The sequence below is a fragment of the Myxocyprinus asiaticus genome, chromosome 46, assembly GCF_019703515.2.
Source record: "Myxocyprinus asiaticus isolate MX2 ecotype Aquarium Trade chromosome 46, UBuf_Myxa_2, whole genome shotgun sequence".
In the NCBI taxonomy this organism is placed as follows: Eukaryota; Metazoa; Chordata; class Actinopteri; order Cypriniformes; family Catostomidae; genus Myxocyprinus; species Myxocyprinus asiaticus.
In genome coordinates this window covers 18,222,967-18,235,848 of record NC_059389.1, presented here as the reverse complement: position 1 = coordinate 18,235,848, position 12,882 = coordinate 18,222,967, and the positions used below count along the sequence as shown (strand labels likewise).

Here is a 12,882-nt window from a genome sequence, read left to right as displayed (position 1 = left end):
ATCAAATTTGTGTTAATAAAAGCTGCATTGTCGTTACATATTATTACATTTATTTATATGAAATATTTGTACATAATGTAGCGTGTGTGCGGTAGTTTCTGATAGATACTGAAGACTGAAAATGAGCACAGATGCTTTTTCAATAAAATGTGGCAAATTAAAGTAGCCTACTTTTTATCTGAATATTCGAGCAATTAAATGATCAATTATCAAAAGTCACGTCAATGTTTATTCAGTGCAAAACAATACATTTGTAAAATAAACTGACGACTTTTGATAATTAATTACCTTGTTAATGGAAGAAATAATCGACAGACTAATTGATTATATAAAGTAATCGGATAGATAAATTGAAGAAATAACACTAATCAATTATATTGATCAGATACTTTGAAATATGTAAAGTTTGATAATTTTCACAAGTTTTTTTTGAATGATCAGTGTTTGATATTTATTCATATCTAAATTGTACACAGGAATGGTGAAAGCAGTTATTGCTCTGCATAAGTCCATGTGTGTGTATTGCTTGTCCATGGAAAATATTTCATCTCTGAGATCTTGGCTGTTCTCGCTATGACAGTATTGCCAAGACGTTGGCCTATTTTTCCCTTTGGTAGCCTACGTCCTGAAAAAGGGTGTTCGCAATGCTACTTTAAGTAATGTGCATGGAACACAGACACACTGAAGGTAAGAGTCCCTGAAGAGAGAGAATAAAATGCCCCATCGGGTTTGACTCTGAGGTCTTGGCTGCAGTTTAAATTACTGCAGTATTTGAGATCTACAGTGGGAATTGTATACTAAAGACCATCATGCAGTATTCATGCACTGATTTTTGTGCAGTTTTGGACATGCATGCAGTTAGTGCAGTTCAGCCCTGAATGCAGCCCTGACATGTAAAATGTGGGATATGAGAATAATTTCATAAAAATCAAGACAAATGCAGGGCTCAACAATAAGGATGGCCCGCTGGCTTGTAGCCAGTGTGAGAGAGTTTTGGGCCAGTTGACCATACTGTCACTGGCTGCTGTGTGAGACACTACATCTTACATTTGTTGACATTGAATGTGTGTTTTTATACCCCTTTTTTTTTTTTTTTTAACATTTGGCTTTCTCTAATGTATTTAGCATTGTTCAGGGATGCAAACTCCTCACCTTTCACTTTTTTGATTTGTGTAGATCCAAAGAGCTTTTGTTTTTTTTGTTGTATTTATATATTTATTTATTTAATTTTTTGAGCTTTTGTTTTATTGTCTGCTTCTGTCTGTTATTAAAGAAACATGAACATATAGCCTAATAAAAAAATAATAATAATCTGGCCAATTTAAAAATACATTGCTAAAAAATTTTTTTATAAATTTTTTGTGCCATTGTTTGTATGTATTGTTTTCCAGCAGAAGTGTGTTTATGAATATAACTGTCATGGAGTTCTATTAAAGGTGTAAAATGTCCAGTTATTGTTGCAAATTAAGCACGTAGTCATATTTATTTATTTATTATTTTACTTAAGTTAAAGAAACCTTAACATTTAATTAAAAATGTATATTTTGTGGCACATATACAAATATATTGCTAAGAAAGTAAGATTTTTTGTGGCATTGTTTGTATGCCATTGTTTTCCAGTAGAAGTGTGTTTATGAATATAGCTGTCATGGAGTCCTTTTATAGCTGTACAATTTTCAGCTATTGTTCCAAATTAAACACCTAGTGATATTTTATTTATGTTTGATAAAGAAACTTTACATTTAATTAAAAATAATTTTTTTATGGCACAAAAATTAGGGCTGGCAGTCAATAATGTTTGTAATTAATCGTGATTAATCGCAGATTTTGAAAATGCTGAAATTTATACTTGGATTATATACTTTTTTTCCCTGTTAAAATGCATTGTTTTTGGAAAGTAGTGTTGTCACAGTACCAAAATTTCAGTAGTCGGTACCGATACCAGTGAAATTTCACGGTTCTCGATACCACAGCAAAAATATGCTAATATGATAATGTGCTACTGAACACAACAGTTTAGTTATTTTTTATAATTGAATATTTATTTTGTATTTATTTTTTTATCCCCTTTTCTCCCAATTTAGAATGCCCAATTCCCACTACTGAGTAGGTCCTCATGGTGGCGCGGTTACTCGCCTCAATCCGGGTGGCGGAGGACAAGTCTCAGTTGCCTCCGTTTCTGAGACAGTCAATCCACACATCTTATCACGTGGCTCGTTGTGCATGACACCGCGGAGACTCGCAGCATGTGGAGGCTCATGCTACTCTCCATGATCCACGCACAACTTATCACATGCCCCATTGAGAGCGAGAACCACTAATTGCGATCACAAGGATGTTACCTCGTGACTCTACCCTCCCTAGCAACCGGGCCAATTTGGTTGCTTAGAAGACCTGGCTGGAGTCACTAAGCACACCCTGGATTCCAACTCACGAATTCAGGGGTGTAATTTAATAATTATTTTAATAATTATAGTTTGATAATAATTATTTTCCAGAACTCCATGTTTTAAAGTTTAATTTCATCATCAAAATGGTGTCTAATCAATCAATTCTTAAAATTTAAACAAGTAAAAATGGATCTTTTCAACATGTCATTGCATTTTTTTCCCCAAACTTTTATTCAACAGCAGTCTCGCTTGTGATATATTGGTTGCTTATTATTATTATTAATACTATTATTATTACAGTAAATATTACATTTTATTATACAGTTGTTATATATTTCTGTCACAATTTCTTCAATTTCAGGCATCTAGCTTTTATTTTGAATTGTGCTTTTATTATGACGTGTGTTTTTTGCCGGAAGCTTCACTTTACCGGATAAACAGTTTGCCACAGGGCCCAGTGTGATCATTGAAGACTTTTGTGCTACGTCTGAAATCTCATCTCTTTACACTAGTCTTTGAGTCTGACAAATGAAATGTAAGACACTGTTTTGTAGTGTTTGGATTTTAGATTACTGATGTTTATGTATGTGTTAATTTTGAAATTTTATGTTTTAAATTTTATTACTTTGAATCACTTTGGTCAACTCTGTTGTTTTAAATATGATATAAATAAAGTTGAGTTGAGATAAAAGCACAAATGCTGTGGTTTAATTATATAAATATATATTTTACATGTGCTGCGTGGTTCACCGTGGCTTAGTGCTCTGCTCTGTCATCTGATACAACGCGAATGATTCTCGATGTCTGATGCGTTTCCAGTGTTTGAGTGGTCGGGTTTATACATTGCTCACCCACGCTGAAGATTCCAGCCATTAGTGGTTTCACGATTTTAATTTGATAAATTTCCCATTTCCGTTTAAAAGGAGTAACAGAGCACACGTTCAAAATAAGCCTGTGAGCATTTTAAAGCCGTCATGTGTCAGTTAGCTGGTACCGGATTGAGTCGGTGCTTGGTACTACCAGTATTGCAGAATCACTGGTATCGTTACAATTTCTCCTCCGCGCTCAAAGCATTCTTTAATCACTTTGATCCAGCTCCACTCCGGGTTGCCATTTCCCGCTCCACGCTCCTGGATTAGAGACACCCTGCTCCATGTTCGCTCCATGGCAAAATTAGCACCTGACTACCTCTCCACTGTAAAGTTTTTTTCAGTATGCTTTTAAATATCGCAACCCTCCATGCAGAAGATGTATTAAATGAAAATAAATACACAATACTAGGAAGAAAAGCTTCAGTGTGCTTTATTGGAACACTAACATTAGCCCAAGACTAAATTATTTTTATAGCTTACTTTTGAAACATGCCTGCAACATTCTCTGGATTTAATAAATTAAATAAATTACAAGACGAAAAAAACATTAAATAAAATTTATAAATTACCAAACTAAAAAAAACAAAAACATTATTAGGCCTATGTATTATTGCAATTATTGCCTTTTATTTTCTATTAGTGCACCTTTAATTAACCTTGCCCTATAATTTTTTGAATGAAAAAATTACATTCTCAGAATGTTCTACACTTTATTAAATCAAAACTAGATAAGACTATCAAAACTATATGTCTAATGCAGAGTTCACTTTTAGAAATACTAGCGTTTGGATTTTTTAAAGATTTTAAGTCTACCTCTCTCTGCTCGCATTTGCTGAGCTTCTTCATCTGCAAATGTATAATGCATAAATTAGCCTACAGCACTAAAATAAATTTAGATGGCAATTGGTCAAAGTCAGACTATGCAATATTAACATATTGATTAGTTCAGTTGGTGTTTTAGGTCGTTAAAAGTTCAATTCTATTTAATGCGGGACATAAGAGCCTACAGTTAAAATTGCGATGCATTAGATTACAATGATTATATGATTATTCAAAATATTTAATAGGGGAGATTTTTTTTTTTTTTTTTTTTACCGATGTAAAAACCAGCACCATCACTATTTGAAAAGTCATTTTTGATCAAATCTAGACAGCCCCATTTCCAGCAGCCATCACTCCAACACCTTATCCTTGAGTAATCATGCTAAATGGCTAATTTGGTACTAGAAAATCACTTGCCATTATATCAAACACAGCTGAAAGCTATTTGGTTCATTAAATGAAGCTTAACATTGTCTTTGTGTTTGTTTTTGAGTTGCCACAGTATGCAATAGACTGGCATGTCTTAAGGTCAATATTAGGTCAAAAATGGAAAAAAAGAAACAGCTTTCTCTAGAAACTCATCAGTCAATCATTGTTTTGAGGAATGAAGGCTATACAATGCTTGAAATTGCCAAAAAAACTGAAGATTTCATACAAAGATGTACACTACAGTCTTCAAAGACAAAGGACAACTGGCTCTAACAAGGACAGAAAGAGATGTGGAAGGCCAGATGTACGACTAAACAAGAGGATCAGTACATCAGAGTCTCTAGTTTGAGAAATAGACGCCTCACATGTCCTCAGCTGACAGCTTCATTGAATTCTACCAACTCAACACCAGTTTCATGTACAACAGTATAGAGAAGACTCAGGGGTGCAGGCCTTTTGAAAAATCCACTTTTGAAACAGAAAAACAAAAAGAAAAGGTTAGAGTGGGCAAAGAAACACAGACATTGCACAACAGATAATTAGAAAAGAGTGTTATGGATCTTAACCCCATTGAGCTTTTGTGGGATCAGCTAGACTGTAAGGTGTGTGAGAAGTGCCCAACAAGACAGCCACATCTATGGCAAGTGCCATACAGGAAGTGTGGGGTGAAATGTCACCTGAGTATCTGGACAAACTGACAGCTAGAATGCCAAGAATCTGCAAAGCTGTCATTGCTGCACGTGGAGGATTTTTTGATGAGAACTCTTTGAAGTAGTTTTTTTTCAAATTGTAATAGTAAGTTTTCACATTATAAATGTCCTGACTGTACATTGTGATCAGTTGAATGCCACTATGGTGAATTAAAGTACCAATTTCCTCCCATAAGAGCAAAATCTGTATATTATTCCAAACTTTTGGCCGCCTGTGTGTGTGTGTGTGTGTGTGTGTGTGTGTGTGTGTATATATATTACTGACCTTTAGATTTACTCTCCACATATGAATGGATTATCATCATGTTTTCTGTACATGTCTTTTAGGATTTCACAATGAACCTTTGATCGTGGCAATCACCTCTTTACTCGTGTTCTCCTTCGCCGTCCCGTCATTAATTTTCAATATATGCCAGCTGATCTTGGAATAAAGAGATGAGACATGAGCATGTAGTTAACTCAAGCTTTACATCAAACTTATCTCAATAATAGGGAGCGTGAACAGAATACAGAGAGTGAAAGCGAAAGTAACCTTCGCACGGGAGGTCGAATATTACCAAGTGCCTCTAGATTTATTTTTATTTTTTTTTCACAATTTTTATGGTTATATCAGAAATTCCATCTTTCCTTCATGCCAATAGTGTTTAACACTGCATAACATGTGGTGAATTATTGCATTAAAGGCCATTAACAGGTGTTGTGCTCGTGATGTAGCATTAGTGGAGCGCTCTTGAAGCAAGAGAAAACAATAACGCTCTGATTTTTTTAAAAACCAGCTTCAGGCAAAATCATGCCACTCCACTCCTCACTCCGCTTCCACTCCGCTCCACTCACATACTCTGGTATCGACTTGGTACCGAAGTACCTGTACTTTTGACAACACTATAGGAAAGAAAACAAAACAGTAACAATAAACCAAAATATCATCTATTCAAGTAACATTAAACATTTCCCAAAGTCTAAAGAATTAGTCCCATAGGTTGCATATTCATATTTTCATTCATTTCATATTTCTATATTCATCATTTTACATTTAAATGATTCATCTCATAACACTATTTATGCATTTGCAACTGCTGTGTAAATGCATTTATTCCTGCTCTGTGAAAATACACTTAAGTACCACTTCAAATACAGCTTCTGTGCCAGCTTTGCTGTGTAAATATGACTTTAGTCCCCATAGGTTTAGTATTCATTGCAATGGGCATTAAATCTCTTAAGCTCTCATCCTCCACAATATTAATCTGCCGGTAGACTGTGACTATCTGCTTTCCAACAGCAATCCTGAAGCTGCGTTCATGATTTGCATCAGAGCGTCAACGCCAGCGTCCAGCGCCGCTTTGACCTCCACGGGTGATGGTTAAGACTTGACGTGCTTCTGTGGTAATGCTCCTTACACAGGCTGAAAATACTTGATTTCTATCATAAGTCCCATCTGGGCTTGTTTTGTACATCAAATAATAGCACTAAGAGGTCCATTATCCATAATTTTATCACTGACAGGGAAGCACTGTTGTGGTGTGTACATCAGTGTAATGACTCCGAAAGGACACATCACAAAGGTTTCCGCCCTCCCAACCAGTGTTTATGCTGGTTTATGCTGTATCAATGGTAAATGCGTTAATCGCGATTAAGAAAAATGAATGCGTTAAGCTTTGTAAATTGATCACATGTGATTCACACGTTAATTCTGACAGCTCTAATAAAAATATATTGCTAAAAATAAAATGTATTATTTTTTATGGCATCGATTGTTTGCCATAGTTCTGCAATGGAAGTGTGTTTTATGAATATAGCTGTAAAATTTTCAGCTATTGTTTGCAAATTAAACACGTAGTAATTTATATATTTATGTTAAAGAAACCGTAACATTTTAATTGAATTTTTTTTTTCTGCCACATAAAATATGCACTGCTAAAAAGAACATTTTTACAATATCCTTGATTTTTATCTATTTCAATACTGTCTTCAGTTATTGGTTCAGATTTATCAAATGTGAGCTATATTTAGCCAACGCTAATCGATTTACATAAAAAATTTGTCGCTTCTTTACAAAGACAGTCTTAATTTTATGATGCTCACAAGAATCGTGTCTGTATTTGGTAATGAAGGTCTAATTCTTTTGTCTCTTTGCAGACGTTGTGCTCAGCAGTGGTCCAGGTGTACGGAGCAGACAGGGGCTCGTCCTGGTCGAAGAGGTGCTGCGGTGTGGCGTGTTTGGTGAAAGACAACCCTCAGAGGTCCTATTTTATCCGTGTGTTTGATATCAAGGTGAGCTCTCTGAGCCAATGGACCAGTATGTTTAAATTAAACGTTGACTATACTTCTCTATGCCCAAATTCTGCACTTGTGTTCTCTTGGTGCAAACAAAGTGTACAGTGTCTTTTTTTTTTTCTCTCATTTTTGCAGGATGGGAAAGCAAAGTTTGAGCAGGAGCTCTACAGTAATATCACGATCAATAGTTCTAGGTCATACTTCATTACCTTTGCAGGAGATGTAAGCTCTTTTCCTTCATATTTCACTATTGACCATGCAGGAACGCATACAGAGGATTTTTGTATAGATGTTCCATAGAAAAATGTGTTTTGCTAATTACTGGCTTGTCATTCTTGTAAAACTGCTTAAAACTGCTTTTTTTGTAGTGATGATATATAAAACTGCTTTATTTGTTATTGGATGTGTTGGTTTAGTTATAAGGTGTGTTTTGCCCTTTAGTCGTGTCAGATTGGCCTCAACTTCGCCAGTGAGGAGGAAGCCAAACGATTTCGGAGTGCACTCAACGAACTACTCATCAGACGACAAAGGAAAACTGGTAAATTTGCTATTGTTTCCTAACTTTGATCCTGTCCCACATTCTCCCTGTCTTTTTCCATTATTTAATCACTTTCTTTAACACACTCAGCTAACGTCCTTTACATTTAATGGGATAGTTCACCCAAAAAAGAAAATTCTGTCATCATTTACTCACCCTCATGTTGTTTCACTTTCTTTCTTTTGTGGAACACAAGGGGCAGAAAATTTGCCTTAATCACCTTCAATTTTAGTGTATAGAGAGAAAAAAAAAAGCCATACAATTTTGAAATGACATGAGGTTCACAATTTATTTTTGGGTGAACAATCCCTTTAATAGCAACTGAAGGGAAAAAAATATATTTATACCTCAGCCTGTGCTCTTTTATCTGAATTTTACATTTGTCATAAACCTGTTTCTAGTTACATACTTACCTTTCTTTTTATTTCTAACTGTCTTTTCTCCTTTTCCTCTCAGTCTGTAGTTGGAATCTGTCGTAGTGGCGTAGTCGTAGCGAGTGTGCTGGTATTCTCTCTGTAGGTTGTGTCGTAAAACCTTCATAGTGGGTCTTTTCTCCCCTTGCTCCTCTTGTAAACGCAGCAGTCTCTCTTCACTTCCTGGCTGGGTTCCAGTACTTCCTGTTCTGTTTTGCATGCTGGGCTTTGAAGTTTAGGCTTCTCCTGGCTGACTGTTTTTTAAAGAGGCCCAGGTGCCTTGTACGTCTCATGTGTCTGTCTAGTCTGCTCTCTCCTTACATTTTAATGTGTAGAATGAAGACAAAACATCATATTAGCTCAAAGTGATAGTTGAATTCTGTCATCATTTACTAACCCTCATGTTGTTTCAAACCTGTATGACTTTCTTTCTTCTGTGGAACATAAAAGGAGCTGTCAGGCCAATTGTTGGCCTCAGTCACCATTCACTTTTTCTGCAGCTTTCTTCATACAATGAATGTGAATGGTGACTGAGATTGCCATTCTGCCTAATGCTGATTCTAATGCTGAAGCCAAAGAAAAAAGAATGTAATATTAAACTATTAATGTGATTGGAGGATCTTATGTCTTGAAAAAAATGTGAATGAGTTCAGAACACCTCTTTTTTTGTCTTGTACCCTAACCTTTCCAAAACTAACACCATAAAACCATTTCCTCTCCTTTGGGTGACTTCCTGCTGGCTCTCTTCCTCTCCGTTACTGACCTCAGTAGTCGTTAAAATTTGGCCTCCACATTTTAACAATGTTAATTTTGTTTTTGCAGAGAAAAGGCGTGACCCACCAAATGGTATGTCTGCTGGTACTTACATTCACTCATGAATTTACTCCTAATGTTGTCAATGATAATAATTTCTGGTTGATATTGTTTTTTATTACTCTTTTTGAAAGGAATTCACAAATGTCTTCGATAGAATTTTTTTTTCCCTTGTGTGAGCATGGTCAAGCGTGATGGCACGTGAATGTACATGCATCGTACATGACCTAATTGAGAGCAGTGTTCAAGCCATCTATGGAAGCCTGGTGTTAATCTGTGTGCCGGGAGGCCATATGTATGCCACATGGATAATTCCATACGACTGCACTGCTGTGGTCATCTCCCATTCAGTCACACTTAATTTAAAGATTTTCTCATGGATGTACTTAGGAACCATCCCTAATAGTTACTCAGTTATGTTTAGTTTGTCCTTTGACAAGCTGACAGGCTGTAGCAGAACAAGTGTGACACCAAATATAGACCATCAATACTTTTGTCTAATTGCATTGTTATATGCTAGAAAGAACACTGTGCCTTAAAGCTTGAAGTATACTTCGGTCAGACGCGAATGCTGAGCATCCGCGTTCAAGACGCGTGACGCAAATTTCGTCATAGCAGAGTGCTCGAGCGGCCCGTTTTTTTCTAATCGCATGTCTTTGAACGTGCAGAATGTGCCTGGAATTATTTGCACTAATTATTGGGTCCACAAGGTGGCAACACTCACAGTTGAGCCGTTGCAGTCACAAAGAAGCACTAGAAGAAGAGAGAATCACCAGTAAACAACAGGAGACAAATGTGAAAACATCAGTGAATGTGCAAGTCAAGAGCATATGTGTGAGGAGGTCAGAAGATACCTGCATTTGTATAATCTGAGTATGAAGGAATATAAAGACAACTTTATGTGTCTAAACTCCTGAGTCCAGAATCTCGTAGCATTTGTAGCGCACTTGCACTAATCGCCTGTGTATGCGCACTACTGAAGTATACTTTGATAGGCTCGCCTTCGACTGTACGCTGATGCTAAGCGTTTTCGGCAAAACCAAAGTATACTTCGGGCTTAAGAGTAATAGTAATCTTTTAGTAGAGAATAAAGTATTAAACTTTAGTGAAAGTTTTCTTTATTTTTCAGCATTAGTAGACTTGTCATTATAATTTTCTGGTTGAAATGTTATTATCTTTGAAATTCAGGCCCATTACTTGAATATGAATATGAAAAGTCAGCATGTTTGCCCTAGATTTGCAGCTCTGGAGGCCAATTACTTGATTTTTTTATATTTTTATTTTTTTATGCAATCTGTTCACATTACAAATTCACTTTCATAATTTATAGCTGTGGTTACAACCGTATTGTGCCCCTGCTTAACAATGCAATGAATAATGATATCATTCAAATCAGATTTACACAATGTGTCTACAAATTAATGCTGTCTTTAGCCCAAAGTATACTTTGGTTTTAAAACTAACGCTTTGCTTCTGCATACAGTCAAATGCTAGCCTTTCAAAGGATACTTCATTTAACTGTGTGCACTATGACTGCTATGAAACACTGGACTATTTCTCTTCAAGAGTTTAGACCTATAAAGATGTGTTCATATTTCTTCAGACTCGAGCTATACAAATGCAGGTATCTCCAGACCTCCTCACACACGCGCTGTTGACGTGCGTATCCACTGTTTCTGCATTAGTTTCCTGTTGTTTAGTTGCAATTAAATCATCTTCTAGCACTTCCTCGTGACAGCAACTGCTCAAATGTGAGTGTTGACACTTTGTGGACACACACATTAATGCAAATAATTCCAGGCGCATGCGCATACAGCGTGTTCAGAGTATGCGCGGTTAGAAAAACCGGGTCACACATGTTCAGTGCTTGAGCACTCTGCGCAGAATGAAATTTGCATAATGTGTCCTGTAGGCAGGCGCCTAGTGTTCGCATCTAGCCAAAGTATACTTTGGGCTTTATAAGGTGTCCATCTGCAGATAAAAGCTAACGTAATCTTTCCTCAGCTCACTTCCTTCTCCTGCACTTCTAATTGTGTAACTTGCTTGGCAGCCAAGATATCCGACTGAACATGCTCAGTGCCATTGTTTTATCTTCATAAAGATATTTGCAGTAAATCAGTAATTTACTAGAATGCTCCAATGAAAGGTTCGCGGCATTGTTTAGCTAAAAGAACCAGTTTGGGCTGCATAGTGTTTTTGACTTAAATTTCTTGATGTTACATAATAGGTTCTTCAGATCAGCATATTGGTTTCTGGGTTCTTCATAACATTAGCATAACATGGTTTTCTCTAGAGATACAGAATAAAAAGTTTAAAACGGTTCTCCTATTGCATCAGGCAGCGAAATCCTTTTTGGTCCCAGTTGAAACCTGTATTTTTAAGTGTGTATCATGACAAAAGATAGCAATATGTTTGTTAGGTGAAACGCACATGCTTAATCTTGTTTATAAGATGTAATCTGTGGTCTTTCCTGCATTTGCAGACTTGTAATGCTTACAGCAAATTTCAGAGATTAAGCAAGATTAGCGGTGACTTCAGTAATTTACGTAATATTCTGCATTCATACTTTTTCAGGATTTCTAGTGTGATTGGTTTGGTGGGTAGCCTGCTCATAAAAAAATGTAAAAAATCCCAATTGGTTTAAAGAGCATCTCAGGAGACGACACAGGCATTTGAGCAAAATGCATCTCCCTAGTTTGGTAACCTTTCACGTAGGGTAAATAAGGTAGTTGTTCTGTTGCTTCACGGCTCAATGCGAGGCTACAAAGATGATGTTCTGCACAACCATCCTGTCAGCCCCATCTGAGGAGTTTTTAGAGCATCTCGAAGCCAGATGGTAGCCTGATACCCCTGCAATGTCTGGTGTTGTCCGGGGACGAACTGAATGTGCCTTTACCTCGACCGTGTTTTAGTACGGTGTTGAAATTTAGCAACATACCCTCCATATTGGCAGAGGATATTCTCTCAGGTGCTCTGGGTTATGTCTGGAGGGATGTTAAAGCTCAGAGGAATTTCATGGCTCTCAATCGAGGTAGGTGTCCAAGGAGATTTGTTTTTATGGGGTTTAGCAGGTATGGTGCAGAGAGATCTGTGATTTTGGTACACTTCTAGTTAAAAAAAGTGTGTAACTGTGATATTGATGTGAGTAAAACTTCTCTTGGGCATTTTCAGAAGTATTTGGGGGGACCAAATGTATTAATTTAATAATCAACCATGGAAAAAACCCATATCAGTAGACCACTGTTATGAATATGGGGGGGGACATGTCCCCCTTGACATACAATACCCTATAAAATATACAAATTTAAACACACCAATACAAAATAACGCCTATTGTCCCTCACGTCTGTATATACAGTTGTGCTCAAAAGCTTGCATACCCTGGCAGAAATTGTGAAATTTTGGCATTGATTTTGAAAATATGACTGATCATGCAAAAAAAAAAAAAAAACATATTTAAGGATAGTGCTCATATGAAGCCATTTTTTATCACATAGTTGTTTGGCTCCTTTTTAAATCATAATGATAACAGAAATCACCCAAATGGCCCTGATCAAAAGTTTACATACCCTTGAATGTTTGGCCTTGTTACAGACATACAAGGTGATACACACAGGTTTA

The 12,882-nt window shown here is 36.5% G+C and overlaps 1 protein-coding gene and 1 long non-coding RNA gene across 5 annotated transcripts in view; one reads left to right on the top strand and one right to left on the bottom strand.

Annotated features, from left to right (window-relative positions):
• LOC127436343 (actin nucleation-promoting factor WASL-like) overlaps positions 1-12,882 on the top strand; it is a 34,622-nt gene that overhangs the window by 5,268 nt on the left and 16,472 nt on the right. For 2 of the 3 annotated variants that reach the window (XM_051690446.1, XM_051690447.1), the window contains exons 2-5: positions 7,360-7,494; positions 7,633-7,719; positions 7,939-8,035; positions 9,271-9,294. In XM_051690446.1, coding sequence (XP_051546406.1) covers positions 7,360-7,494; positions 7,633-7,719; positions 7,939-8,035; positions 9,271-9,294 — 343 coding nt within the window. The remainder of the gene's footprint in view (positions 1-7,359; positions 7,495-7,632; positions 7,720-7,938; positions 8,036-9,270; positions 9,295-12,882) is intronic. The other variant, XM_051690448.1, reaches the window with a different exon arrangement.
• LOC127436351 (uncharacterized) lies at positions 2,086-9,245 on the bottom strand. Of its 2 annotated transcripts, none has more exons than XR_007896373.1 (3): positions 8,449-9,245; positions 5,489-6,105; positions 2,086-4,981 (listed from the first exon to the last, which is right to left on the bottom strand). It is a non-coding gene; the product is annotated as an uncharacterized LOC127436351 (long non-coding RNA). The 2 variants fall into 2 exon arrangements; XR_007896372.1 differs by having other exon boundaries at positions 5,489-5,644.